This window comes from Chaetodon trifascialis, chromosome 3 (genome assembly GCF_039877785.1).
Source record: "Chaetodon trifascialis isolate fChaTrf1 chromosome 3, fChaTrf1.hap1, whole genome shotgun sequence".
Lineage (NCBI taxonomy): Eukaryota > Metazoa > Chordata > Actinopteri > Chaetodontiformes > Chaetodontidae > Chaetodon > Chaetodon trifascialis.
Window position 1 is genome coordinate 23,359,098 of NC_092058.1, and position 25,382 is coordinate 23,384,479.

At 40.0% G+C, this 25,382-nt stretch overlaps 1 protein-coding gene across 1 annotated transcript; it reads left to right on the forward strand.

Annotated features, from left to right (window-relative positions):
• The first annotated feature begins 20,681 nt into the window (after positions 1 to 20,681).
• On the forward strand, positions 20,682 to 23,564 carry mdfic2 (MyoD family inhibitor domain containing 2). The gene is made up of 2 exons (XM_070958078.1): positions 20,682 to 20,748; positions 23,308 to 23,564. The coding sequence occupies exons 1-2, from the start codon at positions 20,682 to 20,684 to the stop codon at positions 23,562 to 23,564; spliced, it is 324 nt and encodes a 107-aa protein (XP_070814179.1).
• Positions 23,565 to 25,382: the final 1,818 nt, after the last annotated feature.

Sequence of the window (25,382 nt, forward strand, 5' to 3'; positions counted from 1 at the left end):
TGCTAAAAGGTTTTGCTGTGACCTTTCTCTGAGAAGAAAACGACAAAAAAAAGCTGCAGTTCAGATTAACAGCTTCCTGTAAAAGAGCGGCTGCAAAGAGAACAGTGCGTATTAGCTCAGGTGTGAGTGTGCATTTTATTTTGTGACTTTTACTTTTCTGACCATCTTATCTTCCTGAGGAGAACACCATTAACATTAATCTCTAAAAATTCTACACAGACAACATACTGCGAGTGTGCCATAGCTTTAGAGGTGGCGCTATCGCAGGTTGGCCTTATCTATAATTAAAACTGTATTTTAAGGACATGCAAATGGAGATATTAGCAGACCTAACATATATCCTTCTCAGTGTGTTGGGGACAGAGTTCAAAAGAATCGTTTTACAGAGACCCCACTTTGCAAAAAAGTAGCTCAATGTATTCTTTTTCATGAGTAAATAAAGGTAATCTCCATGGGTGCATTAAATTCTGTCGCCGCTGCATTTATGTTATCGTTAATGCGATGAATAATTCCGTTTGCACACTGCAAAAGTGCTTACAGCAGAACTTTGGAAGAATCAACAGAACAAATCGTATGAGAAATTCCTAAATGGTCTTGTTCAGAGTGTTTAAGTGTGGAAAGATCTCTTTCCTCTTAGCCTTTTTTTTTTTTTTTTTTACCAAGCTGTACCACTGCATGCTTGACCACTTAGAACAATGGCTTGTTAATCCACAGTTCAAAGGAAACCGGAGCAGGGCAAGACAACAGATGTTGCTCTGGTGCAATTTTCCAAAAGTACAGATAAGCACTGGGTATAAAAGACAAGCGGCTGTGTTAGTCTGTAAATTATTATTGCCTGTAAACTGTAACATAAAGAGCCTGTGGTCCTGTTAGTCAGGCAGTGTGAGCTGTTGTCGCTACAGGAAACAGCTTATCGTGGTTTCTGTTAACATGTTACCATGTAAATGAACAGCTAAACTGTACTTGATCCAAATGTGCAAATGCAAAACATAAATGTAAATCAGTGTGTGTGCCTGGGGAGGATGCAGACAAACAATGCAAATATTGCCCCCTTGTGGTCCATGTGCACTCATGGGTGTTGAGGGAAGCTGGCAGCCATCTGGGACAGCAGAGATGTGGAAACCTATTATAGTTTGATTTCAGGGCATAAAAATAAAGGTTGGAGCAGTAGAGGAGGTGCTTTTTAACTGATATACAGCCTGTATACCTGTATATACAGATGTACAGGCTTGAATCATGAGTGACATGGGGGGAAAGCAGGGTTATTAGGTTTTGGATGTTGTGAAAGATGTTAAGGAAAGAGATTATTTCTTCCTGTAACCAAAGGTCCAAATAAACTGCATTCCCTTCTCATACCAACATCTCTCTCTTTCTCTCTCTCTCTCTCTCTCTCTCTCTCTCTCTCTCTCTCTCTCTGTCCCCCTCTGCTGTCTCTCTCTCTTTCTCTCATTAGAGCAGAGTCAATTTCAATGTCACTTAAAGTCATGGCTGTAATTTATTGGCTCCTTAATACTGACAGACAAAGGTCGTGAGCAGCGCTGTGAGGCGTTCTATCAGGTTTATCTGTGCGGGTCATTAACCTTGACCTGGTGCAAATGCACTTCAGTCCAGGAAGCTCCCCCGTCCTGCATGCGTACGTTTCCATGCCCCCAAGAAGTTCTTCCCTGCGACAGCTACTCACTCCGCTGCCCCGTTAGCTCAAGTGCTTTAAACTTGCCTTAATTGTCATATGGCAGCCAACGCAGCTTTCTTAATTGATCTGACCTTTCACAGTGCTTTCTAATTTCCAATCCCGCTTTCATTGTTCCATCTGGCACTTTTAAAACGACATCTGGTTGACTGTACTTTACCCGGTGATCTCTGTACAGTTATTTTTAAACTTAATGTATGCTTCAACAGATGTTAGTTTTTATAGGTGAGCGAGGAGCTAGACTGCACTCTCCACACCGGCCCGTGTCCATAATACTTCCCCTCTACTATTCAAATATTGACACCAGAAATTACAAGCCAGGTCGCCAGCAAACTCTGTGCTATTATGTTGGGTTTCTTGTTTTTGTTCCCCATTAGCTAAACATCAACTCAACACAGCCTTTTCTAATCATTGCCCGTAAATAAAACATTGGCTTTCAGTTTATGAACAAATAAACAATTTTGTTGCCATGCAGAGTTCAGCTTTGCAAATAGGTCTGATGTCAGTGCGAAAGCAGGAATATTTGTTTAATAAATAATAAGCTGGATGTGCTCACCATGCACACTGAGAGGACAGCGACTCACTCTTATGCTGTAATATAGCTGCCACTCAGATCTCTTCCAATGGAATCATTATCAGGAATACTCAAATATTCGGTGCACTATCAAGACCACGGCTTCATTCTCCTCACTCAAGCCGTCTTATTAAAAAGCCTCTCTGCAGAAGTGTTATTTGTAGATCAGTTCTACCATGGGGCATCTTCTTCTCTGCACATTCTCAACAAGATTTTGATAACTTCAAGCTGCAATCTTTCATACTCGTACTGTGTGTAATCTACTCTTTAACCCCTTCCCCTAAACGGCAGCTCTCTGGTCTGTCCTCCCTATCTGCCATCATGGACGGCATGTTGTGAACTTCCATATTCCTCCCTCTGAAAACTTCATTTTCTGCTCTGACATTTTTCCAGAAGATAAATTTCCTATAGTCTGTATTTTCATGGGGAAGTGCTCAGAGATGGCTCTACCTGCAGGCTGTTAAATTAGTGCCATATAATTGACTGATTAAACGCTTATTGATTGCTGGGATCTGGATGATGGAGACAGGGGATATGGATACTCTTGCCCTTGCATTTTATACTGTCCTCTGTTCACGAGGAAGCATAATACCCACTAAACCAAAGAGAAACGGATCCATGGCTGAAAAAAAATCCTGACTGGTGCTACATTTTAAGGATTGAACTTTTATCAAAATTGCTGCGAAATCATCAGCACTGAAACTTTTCCCGAGCTGCCACTTTAATAAATGCATATCAGAAATTTAATGTATTGTGTTTGTACAATTTTCTGTCTATTTGATAACCAAATAGGGCAGTGTTATGTAGTCTCACAGGGCTTTAGGAGACAGGGATTGACATGCGGCAGCCTCAAGGTCAGAGTCTGCTGCTCCCCTGAAAGCCTCCAGCCACTGATAGACACGTCTTCCCTCCTGAGCCGTGCTGGAGCGAACACACCACAGAACATCTGTTCGCAAACAGCCCTGATGGAGCCATACTGACACCGAATGCGCACCCGCCGCCTGCACCTCACCACCCAATTCCCCGGCCGGGGCCAGATGGCGGCCCACGCTGCCGCTCCCTCCTCTCCTCGGCCAGGACAAATCATGAGGAAGAATGGCCTGCAGGTACCGCCCCAGGCACGCCTGTGCCACTCACCGCTGACCACCCTCTGGTGGCTTCCAATGTTCCCTCCTGTCAAAAGACAAATTGTCCAACAGACTGCTCTTTTATGAATTCACCCCGCGGTCCATTTCTCAAAAGAGGTTAAGGAAAATCCTTGGCCTGAGCTGCTCAACTTTGAGACAGAACTCTGTTCTCTGAAAAGTTAAGAGGCCTGGATACAGAGCAAAGCAAGAGGTCTTGGAACAGGGGGCGACTCCTGGTTTCTCCACAATGGATGATTGTTAATCCGGGTCCAACTGGCACGGACACCTCACTGCCATCCTCTGTGCTTCACCTCTGAATTATGTGCTGTGCTGCCATCATAAATAGGAACTTAGGTGAGGATGAAGACAAAACATTAGAAAACCTATTTTTTCGAAATACCAGACAGTTTAAAACAGCAGAGCAAATGGCTGGAAAATAAAATACAGACTATTCCCATCTCCTGGCAAGTGTTTATTTAGTGTCAGTTTGGAGAAGCTGAACCTAAAATTTGAAAAGGATAAACACAAATGACTGAGGTTAACCACTAACACCGCTTCAGTTTCTTCCACTGTGCAATAACACACATGTACAGACACACTATGCACACGCACACACATCAATCTCCAAGCAAACAACCAAAATCATCCCATCATCATAAACAGCAGTTGTTCTGTTCTGTGATTCAGCAGCTGCTGGTGTGCGTCTCTCCAGTTACTTCCATGTGATTGTGGGTTATGTCTCTGTGCTGGAGCTCACTTTAAGAGAGGGCGGGACTATTTCAGCTCTGGAGTCATCTTTTTACAGGTGACCCGGTTAGGGATGCCATCACAGATCATGGATAAGTGTGATTAATCTCCACTGACATTCTTATGGCACCTTTTACACAGCTTTTCATCTTAAGGCTGCACGGGAGAGATGTGTGGGAAACAATATATCTCTAATGACAGTAAAAATCTGCCTCATGGATAACGGCAATATCTGCTCATTTAGCCTTTGTGCTATTTTGGGGGTGACCTCAGGTTTGCTCTAGTTATAGTTACCACTAATATACTTGCTGGGTAGTCTAACAGAGCTGTTGATCAAATAGATGAGATTTTCTTTCACCATTGGTGTAAATTAGCCTTTACGTGTATGTACAACTGCTTGGGCATTTACATTAAGCATAATGGATACTATGGCATTTGCACAGGCAGTTTATCCTTTATGCTATACTTATACTTATACTTACCATTAATGCTTTGTCATACTGTCACTGTAGCACGCTGTATTCCCCTGAACACTTTCAAAAAACAACTTAAATAATCTGCCTCTGTGCTTACTCTGGCCCAGGAAATACGCTAAACACTTACCAGGTACTTCAAAACATACTGTATCACAGGCCAGTAACAACTCTGCAATGTTAACACTGCTTCTACGTAGTATTTATACAGTTATTTCACCTGAATCGTAAAAGGTATCTCCCACATGGAGATAGTTTTGGTCCAGTTTGTTGAGATTGCAGAGGTTATTACTGACAGTGAATAGTATTTAACTTCTTGTGCTTAAAGCATCAAAATGGGACATTTTAGAACCCAACAGTGTCTTTCCAGAAACAACGTCCCTGTTAACTGTGGATAATCCACAGACCTCAAAGTCAACTGTTTTCAATGAGAATTGTTTTGTTTGAAAAAAAGGTCTGTGAAATATCTTGAGTAACAGGGGCATTGTTTCTAACAATTCATTATTACTTGCTTTTTGTGCCAAAAACCTCATTCATTTCATCTCTGCTTTATTAGGGTCGCAGCAGAAGTCTCAAAACCTCGCCAAATAAAACCATTACTGTCTGTGTGTCTAAGCAGTACTAAGGCTAACTGTGAAAATATGTCTTTTTATGCTTTAGGTGAACTCTATGTATTTTTCATCAAATCCCAAATCCCATGAAAAGGGCTAAACCAACAATTTGCTAGTCTGTCCCTGAATACTTGCCCAACCTGAATGTGGCTCTCAGCTGTGAGGCCACTCCTTCTGAAAAATGGGCTTTTAAATGTATTGTTTCATTTTTTAAAAAGTTAGTAATTCCCTAACACAGCTGGACACTGTATCAAGCTTCACTCATACAGTTGTAAATAGTCAATTTGTTGGGGACTATTTTCACCTGTGGATTAATACACATTTGGTGCTCTGGTGAGTATTCACGGCAGCAGGACAGTGTACGTGTGATTGACTCAAAATAAACTGTACACATGTTCATCATAGTGAAGGAAGAGTGAGGCTCCTTGATGTGTTTTTAATGTTTCTTGGACAACACTGTTACTCTGTGGCACAGATGAATAAGATGCATCAGGCTTTGTATATACAGGAAATACTTGTCAGTAGGATCAAATTATTGCTCTGTTTGATTTTTTCATGGATTGTTGACAGTAAGAAAATAAGACAAGTGCATCACTAGAATTATCCCTTACAACACATGCCATGTTTAGTACACTGTAGCCTTTTCAATATTGCTTTGTCTGTCTGTTTACTACTCATACTTTAAGATTAAGGTTTAACAGTGGAGCATTAATAAGATGAAATAAGCAGATATAGAGTTTCCTAGTCGTTTGCAGAAATGCTCTGTGCATGATTCATCATAAATCAATAACCTCAGCATATTTAGAAAACATGTCCATATCTTGACTAAAGCAAACACAAACATCTTGACACCCCACTTCGCCAAGATAACTATTCAAAGGTTAGATTATGGGTGTACTACTGGTGCAGATATATTCAGATGACAGGACACATATGTGGGAAAACCCAGAACCATATGATCAACTATAAATGGGCTCAGCTGTGTTGGGTTCTGGTAATGTTTGTAGCTCAACGACACATGAGTTTAGCCACTACATGATCAAACACTTCTCGCTCAGCTCCATCCAGACCACAGCCTCTTGACCCATGCCAGCTGCCTGGAAACATTTGAACTAATATTTACACCACTTAAAAAGAGTTCCATAAACATCAAATATCAAGTCAAGGACTATCAAAAAAGCCTCACAAGTGCTCTTAATGAGGAGACATGACTAAATACGGTAAGCTGTTGCATCATCGTGATGACTCAACGATTTTTGGACTGCTTATATTGAAATGTGAATCCGTCCTGCTCTGCTATTTCCTGAGCAACACTTCAAACATGTTTACAGTAAATCCAGGGCCCTCCAGACACACCATGCAAGAGCGCTCTTGACCACGTGATGCGCTCTCTGAGAATGAGGTAAAAAACATCTTGAACTAAGCAGGCCCCTATGGCAAAAGATCTTCACCCAATTGCTCTGGTGTTATTCATTGAGATTGTGCTAATTAAAGCTGTGCTTCATGGAAGAAATTGGGCTGGGGGTGGGAGCAGTATTTCTCAAAGCACTCGCAAGCTTAATGGTGCAAAGAATTTCTACCTGATGAGGGGCTTCCTGCCTCAGGTATGTGTCCCAACAGCCAAACAGCAATTTGGCACTCTGCTACAAGTGTTTACACTGCACTTTGGCACTGCGACTTTTTTAATGTGCCTTGCTGTTTTTTAATATTCAGTGTATATTTACATTAAGAGGGTGAATCTGAAAACTTGGTATGTTAAGCCCGTACAGTTTCAGCTGGAGCCGTGTGGGGCCACAGTGAGAGCCTGTCCCTGCAGAGCTGTGGCTGAAGCCCACTTGCTGTCAGAGTGGAGCCAGTTGGCGCTGCAGGGAGGGCAGGGATGAGGGGAGGATGTGGGTTGGAGGGGTTGGCGGGGGGGGGCTGCTCCTCTGCCTTCAATCCCACATGATCTCACTGGTCCTGGAGAGTATATCAGGCAAAAGCAGCGTGATCATTAAATGCCCATGCTGCAAATCTTTTTAATTATTCTCCTTCCTCCCCAGCCTTTTAATGAGAGGAGTATCCACAGATAATGCGGGTAATTGGACAATGGGATTCACTCATTCAATTATTGACCACTGAATCTGCTCAAGAGTTGATGGGTAATTCTCATTCTCTGCTCTGGCTCCAGGGCTCAGCGTTCAGCATCCTGGTAAAAAACCAAAGAAGGTTCCTTCTGGTGGATTGTGTGTCTTTTATATAATTTTTTTTGGCTCAGTCCAAAAGCACATTAGATCATAATTTGTTTGAACCATGAAAAGGGTAGATGTAAGTACTGTGTGGCAGGCCTATCCATAAAATGTTGCTAAGTAACCTCTGGTTTGTGATGCTGGCCTTTGCATTCAGCCTACATATTGTCATTTTCAGGGGGAGACACATAGGTTGAGTAATCGACATTTGTTCGAAATCCGTTGAAACTGGAGATACATGTGTCATTTTAGTGGTTTGCTCTGAATCTGCCAGCACAGTCCAGCTGCATTCAAAATGTCCACTGGAATGATATTAAAATGTCATAATGGGATATGAATGGTCATTCATGGAATAGTTTGACTTTCTGCAAAATACATTTTTACTCTCTTACTTTGATGAGAAGATTGATACCACTCCCATGGGTGTATGGTAAATAAGAAGCTACAACCAGGTTAGCCTAGCTTACACTGGAACCCAGGAAACAACCTGGCAGCGCCCAAAGATCTTTAGAGGTTCTGCTTGGCAGATATCTTACCTTTGGACAGAGCCAGCTAGCTGCTTGCCTCTGTTTTCATTCTTTATGCTAAGCTAAGCTCATCAGATGAAGACAGAAAGAAAACGAAAAAGCATATTTCCCCAATCTCAATCTTTAAGTAGTTACAAAAGGAAGGCCTACAGTTGCTTCTTTAGACAGATATTCATCGTTTATCCTAGCTGACATTGCAAGTGGAGACTAAACATTGTTTCCTGGCTAAAAAAAGGCAACTACTTCCCCCCATTTGGACCCTTGCTTAATGCTCAATTGAAAAAAGCCAGTCTCTGGATAAAGGACTTCTCCAGTTTGAGTGAATTTCAAACCTGAAGGCAAAATCTACAAACCACAGCGAAAACCCCAGAGAGTGTAAGAATTCCCCAACTGATCATCCAATTTGGCTGATAGCAGTGTGTGAGGAAAAAAAAGGAAAACAGAGAGAAGACGGAGGAAGAAAAAAAAAAAAAGCATCTCAAAGGAATCTTCCATCACCCTGCTTTGCTGTAGCAGCCCACAATGATCCAGTGCATTAATCATGAGCAGACAAACAGCATGTTGTGTCTGTTGGTAATTGTGACTCTCAACCATACTTAGCCTATAGCTACTCAACACGAGCTGATAAACAACTCTATTACTACGGCCCAATGTAGGACACGGTCTGTCATTGGCAGCTTGAGAGCAAAGAGCTTCCTGCAGCAATATCACAAAAGGCAGTTTATCTGCGTTCAGTAATGGAATAACACACATCCTACTGAGGAGAAGTCAAGATATTTTCTCAGTGGCATCGCTCTATTCGAAGAAACTGGTAGAAACATATTTTTACACTGGGAAGAAGAGGCTTACTTCTGCTGGCTTTTCAGCACGGCGTGCAGCCACCCCCCACCCTACTTGTGAAATTCACACCTCCAGCTAGAGTCATTATCATAATTGTCACCAAATACTGTAACTCCCAAGTTTTAATTGCAATACCATTAATTTCCAATCTGAATGATTTCCTTGCACAGACAATTTCATTTCCAAATTGACATCCCCACTCAAATGATTTTATATAAACACACTGATAAAAAATAATAATATCTCAAGGGCCAAATAGCAAGAAAGATGGGGGGAGGGAAATTATTTCAATATGGTTTAGAGGCAGGCAAATTGTATCAAGAGCTAGTCGCAGCTACTCCTCCAAGGCTTTAAAACAAATATGCCCTTCAACTGCTGCGTTATCGTCGTCTCCGCACTGCAAATAAACCATACCTTGCCTCATTTCTTTTTAAGATAAAAGACCAGTCGTTTGGGTATAATGGTCAGGGCCAACAAAATGAAATAATAAACCATTCATTAAATCAAGCACACAAGTGGTAACTTTTCTAATAAAAGATTCAGAAAGTTTAATTAATAGCAGTCGTTAGCACTCGTTTAGAACTTATCGATTTAAACATAACAATATGTTAAAATAATGTATCCTGCAACAGTCATCACCCTCCCTCGGCAGGGCCTCTGCTCACACCACATTGTAATCAACAGATTGTTAGACATGCATTTTCTGGGCCACTGACAAAGCCTGATGTATGGGGTCGAAGGGAGCGTTCGTAATCCATCCATTGCTGCAATTTATTATCTTATTTTAATTGTATACACAAACATTGAGGTGATTTAGGTGACATGGTGGAAAGATGAAATCCGTTTATATTAAAAGGGTTGCTCACCCCTGGAGCCCACTGCCAGCAACACCTTTCAATGACTGCTTTTAACAACATGGTTATTGTTTTATTGATCAGGGTTTTATTACAGATTTGACACCCATGTTATGTGTTAATCGAACCGCATATAATTTTTTGACACATATTTTACGAGATTATGACTGCAATTAATTTAATAACTATTATTTTTTCCGTGATTTCAGTCTTAACGAGGTTTGTGGGAGAGTGCTCCATTCGTCTTGACCGTGTTGTCACTCATGCACTCTCCGGCAGGGTGGCGCAGTGCATGACCTTAATGGAAGCCACGGAAATGGGCAATCGAGCTAGCGTCCGCACTCCCCAGCTCATTGCGGAGCCACCTTCTTTTGTTCTAGGAAGTGATATCACTATTAAGGAAGCCATTCATGGCCATATAATTCCTCCTTTCTACACTTAAACGCTTCAAGCTTATGGGAAAATTATACAACTCAGCCTTTGCTCAAAAGTACTTTGAGGATGTGTCATTTCTCAAGCAGTGTACGTTTAACCTGGGAGGGAAAAAAATAACCATTTTCTGCAATGTGAAGAAGAATTAATATCTTTTCTTAAAGCACAAATTATGCAACATTGGCTTTACACACAGTAAATCAGGAAAACATGAACGCCTGCTGACGGTATGTGGGCAGTTAAAGCAGGACTGGGGGACAGGGAACATAACAATGTGTCAAGCTGAGATAAAGCTCACACATCTATAAAGGCAGACACAGAACGGGGCCACTGTTGGTCAATAGCCTCCATCTGTGTCTCCTCTCATGTCTAAGAAGTGCACATCTGCTGAACATGGCACAATTTATCTATCAGAAGAATTATTAATTAATAGTTCATCTCATCCTGTATAATTGAGGACAGATCTGGAACACCATTAGCTGTGATAATAAAGAGAGCGATACCTCCCGCCCACCTGAGCACACGGGAAAAGCTTCCTCTGCTCCGGTTCTTTGTGGCCTTGTCAGCAAATGTATTCTTTTACACTGAGCAGTAGTTAACAACTTATAGGTTTGTCAAACCAATTTCATTCTTTTTAAATCTTCATAGCAATTATCTTTTTGCATAATCAGTTTCAAGACCTTGGGGGTCTACTGGGTCTTGTAACGTCTTTAAAATAATTGTTCAGATAGTAATTTGAAGTTTTGTGGAAATTGCTTAATAATCAGATCCCAAAGTCAATATTTGGCTGAGGAACTAAGTTGTAGATGGAAAAGACTTCATGGGGCTCCGACAGAAAAGAGGACCGGCTAAAAATAAAATTACATCAGAAGTTCGAGCCAACTCAACATAAAAGCATGCATGCATGTGTGCTCGGATGAACGAGTGTGTGTACTAAATGTGTGTTTCTGCTTGCATGCTCAGGCTAGCAAGTGTCCATGTGCATTCGCATTACATAGTACTTTGTGTGTGTGTGTGTGTGTGTGTGTGTGTGTGTGTGTGTGTGTGTGGAGCTTAGCTGTACAGGTGCAGATCCATGTTTCCCGAGACAGTGTGGAGATAAAGTAGGACCATTTGAACTTGTTTTAATTTTCCATTTTAACATGCCATCAAAAGAAACACAAAGTCAGAAAGATATCAGTGGGAATAAAGCTATATTATCATGAAATATTAACAGCTGTTGTGGACCTAACACAGCGGTTATCTACTTTGAGCATTTGAAAGATATCCAACTTCAAGGGAGGGGGCACAGATTTTATGTTTGTCCCAATTACCCTTGTAATGAGATGTATCTGAGTCTGTAGTAATGACAGCAATGAGAAAGATAAAATGACAATGTGCAAAAACAGAGCTGGCATATCAATGACTCGCCAGACAGAGCTCTCCGTCTGATGTATCCAGGGACAAAGGAAGTACGAGATCCATGATCCCCAACAGCAAGGACAAATAAAAGAAGATAATACAGGTCTAACACGGTGCTCCCCTTGACTCCTAAAGTATATATGAATCACTACCCTTATTATCACTCTGACACAGCAAGGAGCTTTGCTTTATGAATGCTACTTAAGGAGCATCTCATAATGTGCACTGACTAAACCCAATCATAATCTGTCTTGCCCAATAACAACAAGACAATGCTTTACAGAAAACGTCTGATGTCATATCATCATTACACTAATAGCAAAAGCCCAGGCTACTCTTAGCCCCACCCAATTAGTCATTTTAAACTGCTTATTGGTGAGAAAGCATCAATGATCAATTCAAGCATTTAGCCTGTGGAGCAGGGCTTGAGTCAGTGCCAACATTGATTATCTGAAGGAGCAAATTGGTCTGTAATAATGGGTATTTCTCATGATGTCTGTGTGAAGCTGCAAGGACTGTTCGTTTTGTACAAATGCTATACTGATGGAGGGTTTGCTTTAATTTCAGCATAAAATCAAAGCTCAGGTTTATCATCACTTCCAAAAGTTTTTGTTCTTTTGCCAATTATTGCTCTTACTTGATACTTACTTGACATATATTTGTGATGCATGTCATCAAATAACAATTTTCCATTACAGACCTGTAGCAGAATTGCAGCATTCCCAAAAATAAATCTGTAATTCATTCCTTGTTGCTCTAATCAATATTTTTAGATTAAGAATAAATCAAATTATTGTGAGTAATGTGAAAGTAGTCACTTGTAGGAATGTTAGCCCGTCAAACTATTCTGCAGCTCCGCTCAGTTACGCTCAGAACGTTTTTAGCATCTTTTAGCTCATTGTTTTGATTTTATGTATGACGTATTTCTGCTGACATTGTTCTTGTATGTGGATTGAAAACAAAATACATTTACACTTCTCCTTGGCCGATTGCATCACAATCTGTCCTCATGGCGTCTTAGGTGCATTTACACTTTTATATGGTCAAGCACTACGCAATCCAATCACCCAAACACATTTTAATGCAAAGTGGAAAGGTGATCCAACGTTCAATCAGATTGTACAAACAGTTTGTGATTTGATTCACAATTTTATTATATACTCTTGCATAGCTTTAGTGTTTAGATGACATTTAACACTTGAGAACTTCTTTCAATCAGTAAAAAGTGTTCTCCAGAAAAAATCAAATATCATATTGACAGTGTAAAAACATTTTAAACAATACCCAGACTTAGTTATAAAGAGCAGGCCAAGTAAGTTATACAGCCACTGTATAGTGCTATAGCCCCACAACTGTTTTAAAAATATATCATTAAAAAAAAAAGAAGAAGAATATTCAAAGAATATTCTGAGTCGCAAATGTAACAAAGCTTATTAATCAGAAGATCTGACCAAACACTTTCAGGTTTATCATTGTTTGACCATTGTTGGTGTGACACAATAAGACCGGAGACATTAACGAACCTTTCAGCTATGCAAATTAAATACAGAATATTGACTGAGTAAAATGAAATAGATTGCCTGAAACCAGTATAGAAGCTCTGAAATCAGAGCAACACTGCCTAAATGTTAATAGAAAAAAATCTATTTAGCCTTTTAGTGGGTTGAATAACTTCAAGGCTTTTTACGAACACCCCATGGATCATCAGGAGGTCCCAGGTGGGGCTGTTGCCTCAGGAAACTCTCACTTCCTCCACTGTGGAGAGAATCCCCAGTTGGTTTAAGTCATATACTGTTAGACGCCAAAGAATCCAATTTACCCCATTCTCATACTTCTTTGATTTCCTTTGCTTTGTAAGGTCATTTATCTGCAATCTTAATTTGGAAACTGTGATTTCTTCCCTTTGTGACAAGCAGCAGGAGTTTCTTCCCCCCTTGCTCAGCTGTCATAAAGGTAGGCAGGTGTCCTTAAAGATGTTGAAAAAATTGAATATAACAGACGTGTTCAATTAGAGCAAAATGATCTCGAAAATGAATTATTGTGTTGTTAATGGGTTGAGCAGAAACACTCCCTAGAGCACACAAGGTGAGCTCCGCTTTACGGTACAGCACTTTAAGTGGATCAGAACAAAGTGCTCCACAGTAAACTCTGTGGTAGTTAATGAAGACCATGAATGACTGCAGAAATGTATAGTAGAGCAGTCGGTCCATCGGAAAAGGATTCTTTGATTTCATATTTCATCCCTCCTCAAGCACAGCTCAGTTTCTCAGAGGTGGTTTTTCAGGATTATCGCCTAATCCTGTAAGGAAATAGATTTTTGAGACAAGTGTTCCTGTCTCTTTTGCACAAAGTTTACCAGAAACCTCATGTTAAAAGAGCTGGTAAAAGTCTGTTTGAATCAACACAAAGAATCCCTGGAAGTAGTATTATTACCTAGAAGAGAGAGTTTTTATAGCAAATTTAGACCACTGACAATCCAAATCAAGCCATGACATAGACTGTTCGAACGTTTTGGATTTTCTGATCCTTGTGAAGCAATTATTTGCCAGGTGAGCACAATGAATACGTTCATGTCATGATTGATTTTTACTTTCTGATGTTTTAAATATGGAAAAAAAGCAAGTCAGACACTGTGTTGTGATGGGATCACAGCAGCCACAGTCAGTAAAAATCTTAATGTTTCAATACATGCGTACAAGTAGTCATTACAACATTATCACATGAGCACTCAGTACGCATGGGTCAGAACACACCCATCTTCAAACTTGGCCTCCAATGTGATCTCAACAACACACCTGTGAAAGTCACATGACTGCATCGTGGACAGTTGTGATGTTATTGGGGTGACAAATCTGTTCACTGACAGACAAACATTAAGCCACTTTGTAAAGTGCTCAGAACCCTCCTGTGCTAGATCCCATGACAATAGGTGTCTCAGGACTACATTTTGGCATGATGACACACACACACACACACACACACACACACACACACACACACACACACACACACGCACAGTAACATGCAAAACAAATCTTTAAGTGATATTGCCCATCAATGCTGTCTTAACAGTTTCTCTGGTGTTATTATTTAAAAATGTACTAAAGAAGTTATCATTATTAAGTAATAATAATTCAAGTATGAGGATGAACCTGTCTGACAGCCATATAGTCCCATTATCTAACATATGTTCAGTACTCCAAATCTTTGTTTTTCCCTGTATTTTATATTTGCACCTTTTATCTATCTGAGGACAGTGACATCTGCCTGTAAAAATAAACTTGGCCCACCAGGGTTAACCAGGAGAGGGAATATGACATCAAGTGTCTTCTTCCCTTTGTCTTTGCCGGCCTCAAGGTGACATGGGAGTCTGCTCTCATCACTAGAGCCAACTATGACACTTATTCTCTGTGGAACTCATTAAGGGGCAAAGGGGACCTCTGCACCGGCAGCATGTTAAACAAACTGAGACATTTTACTAAAATCAAAAAAAAAAAAAAAAAGTCACTATTTCCATTCAGTTGCACAAAACACCTGCCACGACCACACACATACTGTACATGGAGCAAATGTTAAGTTGCCCTTGCAGGTTGATCCGAACAAGGCAGAATCAGAGGAAAAATATTGTCTGTAAGACTTTAACATGGTAACGTCGGTAATGTAATGTAATGTTTTTGAGGCATCACAAATTTCAGCCGGTCGGCTGAACTGTTATTTTTAAAAATTTTATATGAAAAATGTGTTAGATGTTGCTGTTTAACATTCTACATCTGTGAATGCAACCCTGCAGATCATTTGCTTTAGCTTGACTCTATGTGCTAACACTTTACCACAATACACAATGATGATCAGACAGCTCGCATTATCTGAAAGTATTGTTACCATTTAAGTTGCTAATCATTTCAAAACATGTAAAAAATATCAAACAGTCATTTATTCAATATTACTGACAGGATTATTTTTGAAACTTTTGCACTGGGCACAAAATTGCTGCTGTACAAATTCTACACTATATCATATTGAAAATGGAATGAGGGAAAAATTCTACCTTTGTTCTTATGCAATTGAAACTACAATTTATCTTAAACAAATCTGAAGGCAAACTGTTTGCATTGAGCAGTATACAGTAAGGACATGTGCAGGATGTGTGCATGCCCTTAAACACTCACCTAATCCTGTGCATCAAGGTATTTGATTTGGGCATTTTTATTGCTTTGTTTTCCATGTGGATGAGTTTATTAATCATTGAAATGCAAACTATAGAACTTGTGTTTTTAGCTACATTTAAGCCTTTTTGATGTTATTCCCTCCAAAAGAATTTTTATTACCATTTGGGGCTTTGAGCTACCCTTAATCCTCAAGCACAACTCTGGTTCTGGATTGATGGAGTACATTTGTGTGGTAATAAGTATCACTGCCTAATATTTGTGGTTTCTCCACTCATAAACACCAAGCAAGATCCCAAACAAAGGACATTTCTTTGAAGGGAGATGAAGATGGAGAAGACAGGTTCACCCTTGAGCCACAAACGGCACATAAACACAGTAAGACTGAAGCCTCAATGAGAGGTGGGGGGGATGTGTATGAGTGCCTGTTTACAACTGTAAATAATGGACTGGACTGTAAGTGCAGCGAAGGAGGTCAGAAAGCTTTCACTTAGATGTAAGTGTAATTTGTACCTGAACTTGATCTCAGGCTGTCACTTCCCTCTACATTAGGGAAAGCTCTAATGGGGTGGAGTGTCAGCCGCTGTGACTTTTCTGCAGACACAGGGCCACACAGCTCATTTCACAAGGAGAGCATTTCCACGGAAGCCAAATTAACCCTGCTACCCGCTGAACCTCTCTGACGGCGTGATTGACGTTGGCCAATAAAACAAAACCTGCTGTGTCAGTGAGAAACAACAAGACCACAGAGTGGGAATATGGTGTTGTCACATCATGAGTGGAGGTCTTCTGAAGAACGCAGGAGCACAATCTTGATTTGTCTTTTCTCTATCACCATGTATCACCATCACAACACAAACAAAATGAAAGGAGGAGGAGGAAGAAAGAATGCACCCAAAACTCTCTGTGGAAGTTCTCTTCAGGAGTTATATTTACACTGAGTGCAGCATAGTGGGAGCTCAGTAGACAAATACTCTCACATCTTAATTTTTCAATTAGCATGGCTCTTGTTCTCTAAACATATGCAAACACAGCGGGGCGTCTATTAAAATGCAACTCTAGTGTTGAGCCTAATTAGAGTAAATTGGTTGGCTTGTATTCGGAGAAATTTGAATGCAGCTCGCTATTCATGTTTCACTGCGTGCTTCGCCCCAACAAACAAACTGGCACTGGCTGCCTCATGCATATGTTCAGCAGAATCACAGCCTTGAAGTAGTGAGTGAGATGTAGTGTGTTCATGAGTTTGTATCTAAATGTGTTCTATGCTGTCTTTTCTTTACAATAACCAGTATGTGCCAAATATTTTGATATATGTCTGCAAAAATCACATTACTACATCTCCAGATCTCTTTATAGTGTGTCCTGATTGCTTAATAATAATTGTATGGGGACTTCCAGTGTTAATATGAGATTTTCTTTTATTAGGTGATGCTCTACATTTGACTTTGGCTTCATTATCACTTCATAGAGAGAACTAATTCAAACTAATAAAATGTTGCTGACTGTCCAGGTGATGTTTTAATAGCGGATCTCCAGTATTTTTGCCAACGTCATTGGAACGTTGGAGAGGCTCACAGTACAGTAGGCAGCAGGCCAAATGGACCCTGTGCAATGTAAAGGATAATTTGTCCTGGATGCTCTCTGCTTTGCCGAAGTAAACAGCTGCCTCCACAGCGAGGAAGTGAAGGCTATGTCTCAGCCCTGCTGCATGACAACCTAATCCCGAGAGCTGACGAGTGTTTGAAGACACCGAGCTGTGGTAACATTGTGTTAGACGTTAACTCACGTTGACCTCAGTTGTTGTGCAGCCTCGTATTTTTGGCTTGAAGTAATCAGGTTTGTCATACGAAGTGCATTTTTTATTTGTGATGCAATGGACCAGATGGCAGATGAAATGACTCTGAGAGCCGATGTGAAAGATAAAGGAAGGGTAAATACTGCTGAAGAGAGAGGAGGTAAGTTAATGTAACTCAGGTCTGTGGAAAAATCTGAGCACGATTGAGTCAATGTATTTCTTGTAAATCTCTGTTATGATAATGTACGGCAGTTAATATCGTTCTCTCTGTTCTTGCCAAATTCAGAACCGCTGCTTACTACTTACTATCGTGTGGAACATGTTTAACTTTAGAAATTAACAAAAGGTCCACAGTTTCAGAGCAATTTCCTGTTCAAATCATATTTTGCAGTAACAAATAAAAAAGGGTTTTGTCAGCCCCTTGCTTACATATTCTACATTCTTTAAATTGTGTGTATGTTTCCTGTTCTATGGTTATGATGTGCTGCAATTTCAAGTTTGCCTTTTGATTAAAAACATGAAGTAAAATTATCATCAGATCCACTGCTCTGAGTAACTGTGGGGTCTAATGAGTGAGCGTGGCTCTGTGAAACACTGGAACAAAACCTGAAAAATGCATAGTGTGCCTGCAGGCCTTATTTCTCTATCAGCTAATGGTCATGGGCATGGACCAGCTTTACTTCTTACTTAATTCATTAGATAACCTGGGAGCATCACAGGGCTTCTCAGCTCAAACATACACGCTGCTTTGAAAGCTTGCTTTAACTTGTTATACTTCAAATACCAATCCCTGCTTCCTGCACTTCTCATCCAATTGCTGAGAAATTATAGACGAAAACACAGACAATCATACTGAGCGACAAAAGGAAACTTCACGCAAACATAAAGTAATAACAGTAGAGACTATTTTGAACTTTTCATTTACATTGCTTTGCATAAACTCGTTGTCATACATATCAAAAACAGCGAAAGCAACGTCCATTTGTACCACTCTTTGAACAATGTATCAACAACAACAAATACAGTTTTTTCGTCTTTCAATAATGTGTCCGGAATGTGAATAATCATTAGGTATTCAGTGTTTGCTCTTCATAACTCCACTAGCACATCTAGCCCGTTATATTGTAAGCGTAATGTAGAGACGTGCAGATAACTTTGTATACCTCATTAGCCACATTAATTAAAGGGGACAAAGAAAGAAAACTTCCAAGCTTTGCAAGTTTTCACTTAATTCAGCATAAACTGAAAACATCTTCCTTGGTTGAATCTGGCAGGTGCTCTGGCTCTCATGGTAGTATGTAGAACGCAACTAATAATAATAAGCCCATCCCACTGTAACACAAGAAGACTGGTCCCACTATGGAAATGTTAGACAGGTCATTTTAGACATAGACATCATATTTGTGTTGAAAACTGAAAAAAAAAATTAGTTAAAACATAAATTATTCTTATACTTAACTCAAAATTATTAGTGAGTGGTTACAGTGACAAAGGCAACCACTCACTAGGCCATCACTATCAGCCATAGTTCTAGCACTAAGTTCTGGTAACATCAAGTCACACAGCAAATGAAAACAACTGACAAATTGTTTCCTATTACTCAATAGCTCAGAGCAATGCAATGTTCAACAATGTTCTCTTTTAATGATATTGTCCAGTTAGAGGTATATTCAATGAAACGCACATTCCAATAAACCCATTTAAATTAGCCTGCCTGCTTTAACTAACTTTAAAGCTGGAATCACTTACTGTTCCAACAGCCCGGCCGCGGGCCTTTGGCGAGGTTATTGTTGTTATTTTCCTTCCAACTAATGGGACACAAAGGCACAAACTCATCCACCATTAGAAAGCTAAGATTCACATTAATCAATTAATGCGAGCCATTTCAAGATACAACTACAACAGGAGGCGCAGTAAACACCAACAGCGGACAAGCAACTATTTTAAAATTGGCCCAACGTTGAGGCAACTCACCGATTACGTCTCTCAGTGATCCACAGATAGATAACACTCCAAAAAAACAGTCTTCTAACATCGACAAAGGTCCATCCATCCATCCATCCATCCATCCATTATCTAAACCGCCCATCCCTTTCGGGGTTGCGGGGGGCTGGAGCCTATCCCAGCTACAATGGGCGAGAGGCAGGGTACACCCTGAACCGGTCGCCAGCCGATTGCAGGGCCACATGTAATGACAAACAAACATTCACACTCACACCTACGGACAATTTAGAGTCATCAATTAACCTAATGAGCATGTTTTTGGTCTGTGGGAGGAAGCCGGAGTACCCGGAGAGAACCCACGCATGCACAGGAAGAACATGCAAACTTCACACAGAAAGGCCCCGCCTGACCCGGGGATCAAACCGGCAACCTTCTTGCTGTGAGGCACGCGCACTAACTGCTGCGCCACCGTGCAGCCACCCACACAATCCAGTGTTGTACAAATTGTTAGTCCAAAACATGGTCATAATCTCAGAAAGACGTTTTCTCCTTTTAAATTAGCCGGCGATATGCTTGTCTTTCGTTTGTCTTCTGCACTTTCTTGTTACAACTTCTGGAAATGTGTACACGCAGGCGCTGTCTTTTTGTCTCTAGTTACTCTGCAAGTCTCAGGTTTTGAATAACACTTCAGTTGACCAATCAGAGAAGGCAGTAACAGTCTGAATTAAACAAAAGGGCCTTCCTCTCTTGTTCCACGTGAAGATCAAGCCAGTCACAACCAATTTTGCAGATGACTGATGCTAATTGCCAATGAAATTCTGAACACACTGGTAAGCCACTTATTTACAGTTCTGATCACCTCAAATCAAGAATTTCAGTGTTATCAGGGATAATACACACAATATGTAGAGATAAATATAGTAAGTGCCTTCAATATAAAGATATAGCCAAAATTTCAGTATATATGAGTAACATTGTGTTGTGTTGTTTCATATTATATCAGCAAGTATTATCCAACAATATCAGCAAATCTGACCTGTTAAAGCGGCGCCCTTTGTGTGCCAGTCTTAAGGCCTCTGTGCTCTTAAACTAATGCATGTTGGGGTTGTGGTTTTTAAATACTCAATCAAATAGTCAAATAATCAAATTGTACTTGTTGATTCTTTGTCTGTCGTCCCTTGGACAGAAAGGAAACAAAGTGAAGCTCGGGACACAGACACTCAGCGGCCAAGAGAGTGTGACGGCTCTTCTTCCCCTCTGTTGTCTTTGAAAATGTACCTGAGAAGATCCTCCTCTGCATCATCCTCTACCACAGACTCTCTGTCTTCTTCTCAGCAGAGCAACATGGGAGGTTAGTGACACCAACAATTCACCCATATGATTCCCATCAGCTGCACTCACAGCTGTTGCAAACCCCTCTTGATAAACACACATTGAAATTATTGAAGGAAAAAATCTTGTGAGTCCTCAACAAAACTGTTATGAAATCAACTTTTTCATCATAGCTTTTCTACTGATGAAATAAACGATGATTAATATGCAGAATAATAATGCCACAGACCACAGACAGAATAAAAAATTTGACAAATTGCAAGCTTTATGCCTCACCATGCTGTGAGAATGCTTAAATACAGTTCATATAATCAATTATGAAAATGAGTGAATAATTTAGAAACTGAAACTACAGCAAAAAAGAGAAAGACTAATGCAAAAAAATAGCTACCAAAGTAGACTCACTGCTGTAGATGTAGCAGCATAAGTGATTATACCACAGACTGTTTATGCCCTTATCCACTTCCATTTAATCAAGTATCAAATAAACTGGTAATTTTGTGAGGGTTACTAATTTTGATTAAAGAAATAGTTAGGCTTTTTAGGACATGCCCTAATTTGCTTTCTTGCCAAGCAATGATAAAATATATGTCAATCACATGTCTCGGCATTAAATACGGATGCCAGACGTGGTCAGCCTAGCTTATCATAAAGACAGGGTGAAACAGCTAGTCACAAGTTTAGAAATTTATCTACATACACTTCTAAAATTCACTAATTATTATATTTTGTATCTCGTTTGACCAATCCATACAGGTACTGAAATGTAAAAATGACTGTGGTTTAGAAGGAATGAAAAGCTGGAACTACTTATTGACCAACAACAGTTTATCCATCTGCCGAGTACTTCTGTGCTATGTCTCCAGATGCACTGTGCATTGCCAGATATGGTCAATGACCACAGCTTTTTGGTATACGTCACAGGAAAGCTTTATGCAATCACTTCACCCATTTTTGTTCAAGTTCCTACATCCAGCTGTCATCGAAGTTAAACTGCAGTTGCATGCAGATGCATGCTAATGCTTTCGGGGATGAAAACACGTGAACAGGGAATCAGTTTATAGGCATTACATGTATCTCCTTTGTTTTAGCATGTTTTTTAGTATCCCTTTAAAATGAGACAAGTGGTCAGATGAAAAAAAAATTAATTAACTATTGTTGTTTATGGACTCATATTATGGACCACTAGATGGCATTTCAAGACCTCAACGGCATGAATTCAGCTGTTAGTTAGTATCAGTGGAACATCAACTTCACCAATGAGATCATGTTCTCTCGTCTTCCATGTTTGTGTGTCTGTCCCATTGCTAGACGTAAGCAGATCTCAATAAATATTAAGCATATTTCCATTTTTGAGCCGAACCAAAATTAACTCATTTTTGTCCAGATAGTGCCACCATGTGGCCATATAGAAATAAGTAAACAAATTATGTGGCCATTTATGAATAAATGTTTTTAATTAAATGTTATTAATTTTTGATATTATATACATTTTTGCCACATTATTGTAAACTTTCTGACCTAAACTGTTATAACTTTTCAATGCATAGTGAAATTGTGACCACATTAAAAAATATTTACATCAGTTATGGGTAGATGTAAGAGCAATTTAACAATAGAGGTAGAGAGGTAGAGCAGCTGTTCACCAATCAGGAGGTTGGTGGGTCGATCCCTGGCCTCGGCAGTCCACATGCCAAAGTATCCTTGGGCAAGATACGGAACCCCAAAACTGCCCCCATTGCTGTGCCATCGTTGTGTGAATTCATATGTAGGTCACTAAAAGTGCCTACCAAATGACAAATTGTAATTGCAATTGAATAACCTGAAAATGCACAGAATTCACTGGTACAAAGCCTTTATAATACTATATTCAATATCCTCCAAAAATCAGCATGACTGTCTATTTCCAATGACATTGTTATCTTGATCCAGGCACAGATCAGAAAGCTATAAACATAAAAACAAAAATTGTGGACCATGTAGCCATGTAGGAGGTATGCCTTTACTAAATTCTTTGCAGCACAAGTCATGAGGACTTTCGTACAACATGTCTTTGGTGAGTAACTGTCTGTTCATGGTCAGTGTCATTTGCTGATCTCATGCTTCATAGCACCCATGGGGGCATCATTTGGCAAAGGCTGCTGGGAAGACACATCACACATTGTTTGACTGCAACCACAACACAACTTAGAAATGCTCTTGGCAAAGTATACGGGAGAGACTACTGGTAATTGATTATGTCTCCAAACGGCTTTCTTGCTTGTCTCTCTGTGAGGGATCAAGGCTTGATTTCCTAAATTATGCATGTGTAAAGGAAGGAAAGGAGGCTTTTAAAATGTTACAAGACATAAGTGAAGAGCAGCAGCTCTTACAGCAGGACATATGATTTATGTCCTAAGATATGGTTTAAACACAATTCATCACACATCATCTCTAAGAGGTGTGAAGAGGGGAGACCCTTTTTTTTGAAGACCAACAAAACAAAAAAGATAATTTACTGTTGAATAAATACAGTAAAGCAAAGCATGTTTTAAATGTCCTTCCTGACTGTATGGGTCTCCCTCAGTTGACTGCGCAGGGATCGTGCTGAACTTTCTCTTTTGCCGGTTCTACGATATGATCCTGATGCTACCTGACTCCTGTGAGAGAGTTGCCCATCACTGCTGCCCCAGCTACAAACAAGTCATCACCACCGTGGAGTCTACACCCAGCAGTAATGATGAGACTTTTGTGGACTTGGATTGTGGTCTGTTCAGCTCCTGTCAGGATGCAAGTGACTGCCTGGAGCTGGCTATGGAGATGTCAGAATTATGCTATCACTAGTAGGGAAACCCAAAATAATCACCAATCATGATAAGAAACTGGTTGGATAATCAAAGATCAGACTGGCCTATATTCAGTGGGGGGTTTCTAAGGGCTAATTAAAGCTGCAATTTGCAACGTTGGTGATACAAACCCAATGCCACAAAAGTTAGGACGCAGTATATTATGTAAATAAAAACAGAATGCAATCATTTGCAAACAAACTATGTTTACTGACAACAGTTTTAAGCATTCCTGAGCCCATGTACCAATCTCTTTTATACAATCATGTGTTCACAAAGTGGTGAACCTCTCTCCATCCTCGCTTGTGAACAACTTAGTCTTTCCAGGATGCCCCTTTCATACCCAATCGTGATACTATCACCTGTTACCAATGAACCTGTTTACCCGTGGAATGATCCAAACAGGTGTTTTTGGAGCATTCCACTTTCTTTAGTTGCTCCTGTCCCAATTAGTTTGAAAAGTATTGCTATATCAAATTCAGAATAAGTGTATATTTACAAAAATCAACAAAGCTGATGAGGTGAAACCTTAAATAGATTGACTTTGTATTGTTTTCAATTGAGTATATGTCAAAAAGTGTCTAAAATGACAATAAACATATACATTATCCATCCGTGTATGCATGTGACCTTGTGTTTGTATGTGTCCTGAATGCATGAAGTCGACCCTGAATTAGTATTCAGCCAGATTTTATATTGCTGCTTTAATGATACATAGTTGATAACTGATTGATGCGTTCACATCCCAAAGTGCCCTTGTAAATAAATATTTCTTTATCTCTAATGTGCCTCAACTTAGTTGTTAGAGTCACCATCTATTGTAGATACTGAATGAATGAATACCTTCACCATCTAAGTAGTACAGTGTCTTGAATTGCAATTGTACAGTACCAAATCACTATGCAGCAAGGGAGCACTGTCATCACAAACAATGCACTGGCCTTGAGGCCTGTGAATTCCATCGTTGCTCTGTTGATACACACACTGACACACCGACAAGCACTCCAGCTTCAACATGATAGTCTTTCTCAAGTATGGAAAAAAAAGATCTTGAAGCCTGTCCCCTGTTGAGCGTGTCTATTTCAGTTCAAGTGCCATTGGAAACACAGGAGATGCTGGATATGGCATTTGTAGAACACTCGTCCTTGTCGCTCCCCCTCGACCTCTGTTCTCAAAGACAGTTCTCTCAAGTGGTAGATCACTGTTTGGATCACTTCAGTCTCAAATGCTATGTCCTTGTCACATAATGGAAAATGGTGCTGCGATGAGAACAGTATACAGGACAACATTGTTCTTAAGCATCATTTGTTTCCCAGAGAGGTCGCAGTGAGAGTCGAGGTGCACAACACACTGTTACTGGATTATCTTCAATTACCAAACATTTGTTTTCTGCCATTCCATATTGTATAAAGACCAAGAGACTAATCTCACTCTACAAACAAGGAGACTATTATACTGCAGTTGTCAGAAGCACTCTTGCTGTTGAAGTTATATACTGTGATAATGGTACTGTATAAGTGCAGCACTGAGACATGCTGTATGAAAGCAGCATGGCATGGAAATTCAAGCAGACGTACCGTGAGCTTTCATTGTTCATTCTTTCTTTACGAATAGTGAATAATATGAATAAAAAGAACAGTTATACATCACTCACCAAAGCCAGTTAATGTCATGTCTTACATCACTGTTAATTAACATGAAAAAGTGGCAATGACAATCAGCATTTTATTTGTTTTCAGGCAACCAACAGATGCAAAATATTCCATCGCATCTTACTATAACCACTTCAGTCACAAATGTCAGGAAAAAAAAATCA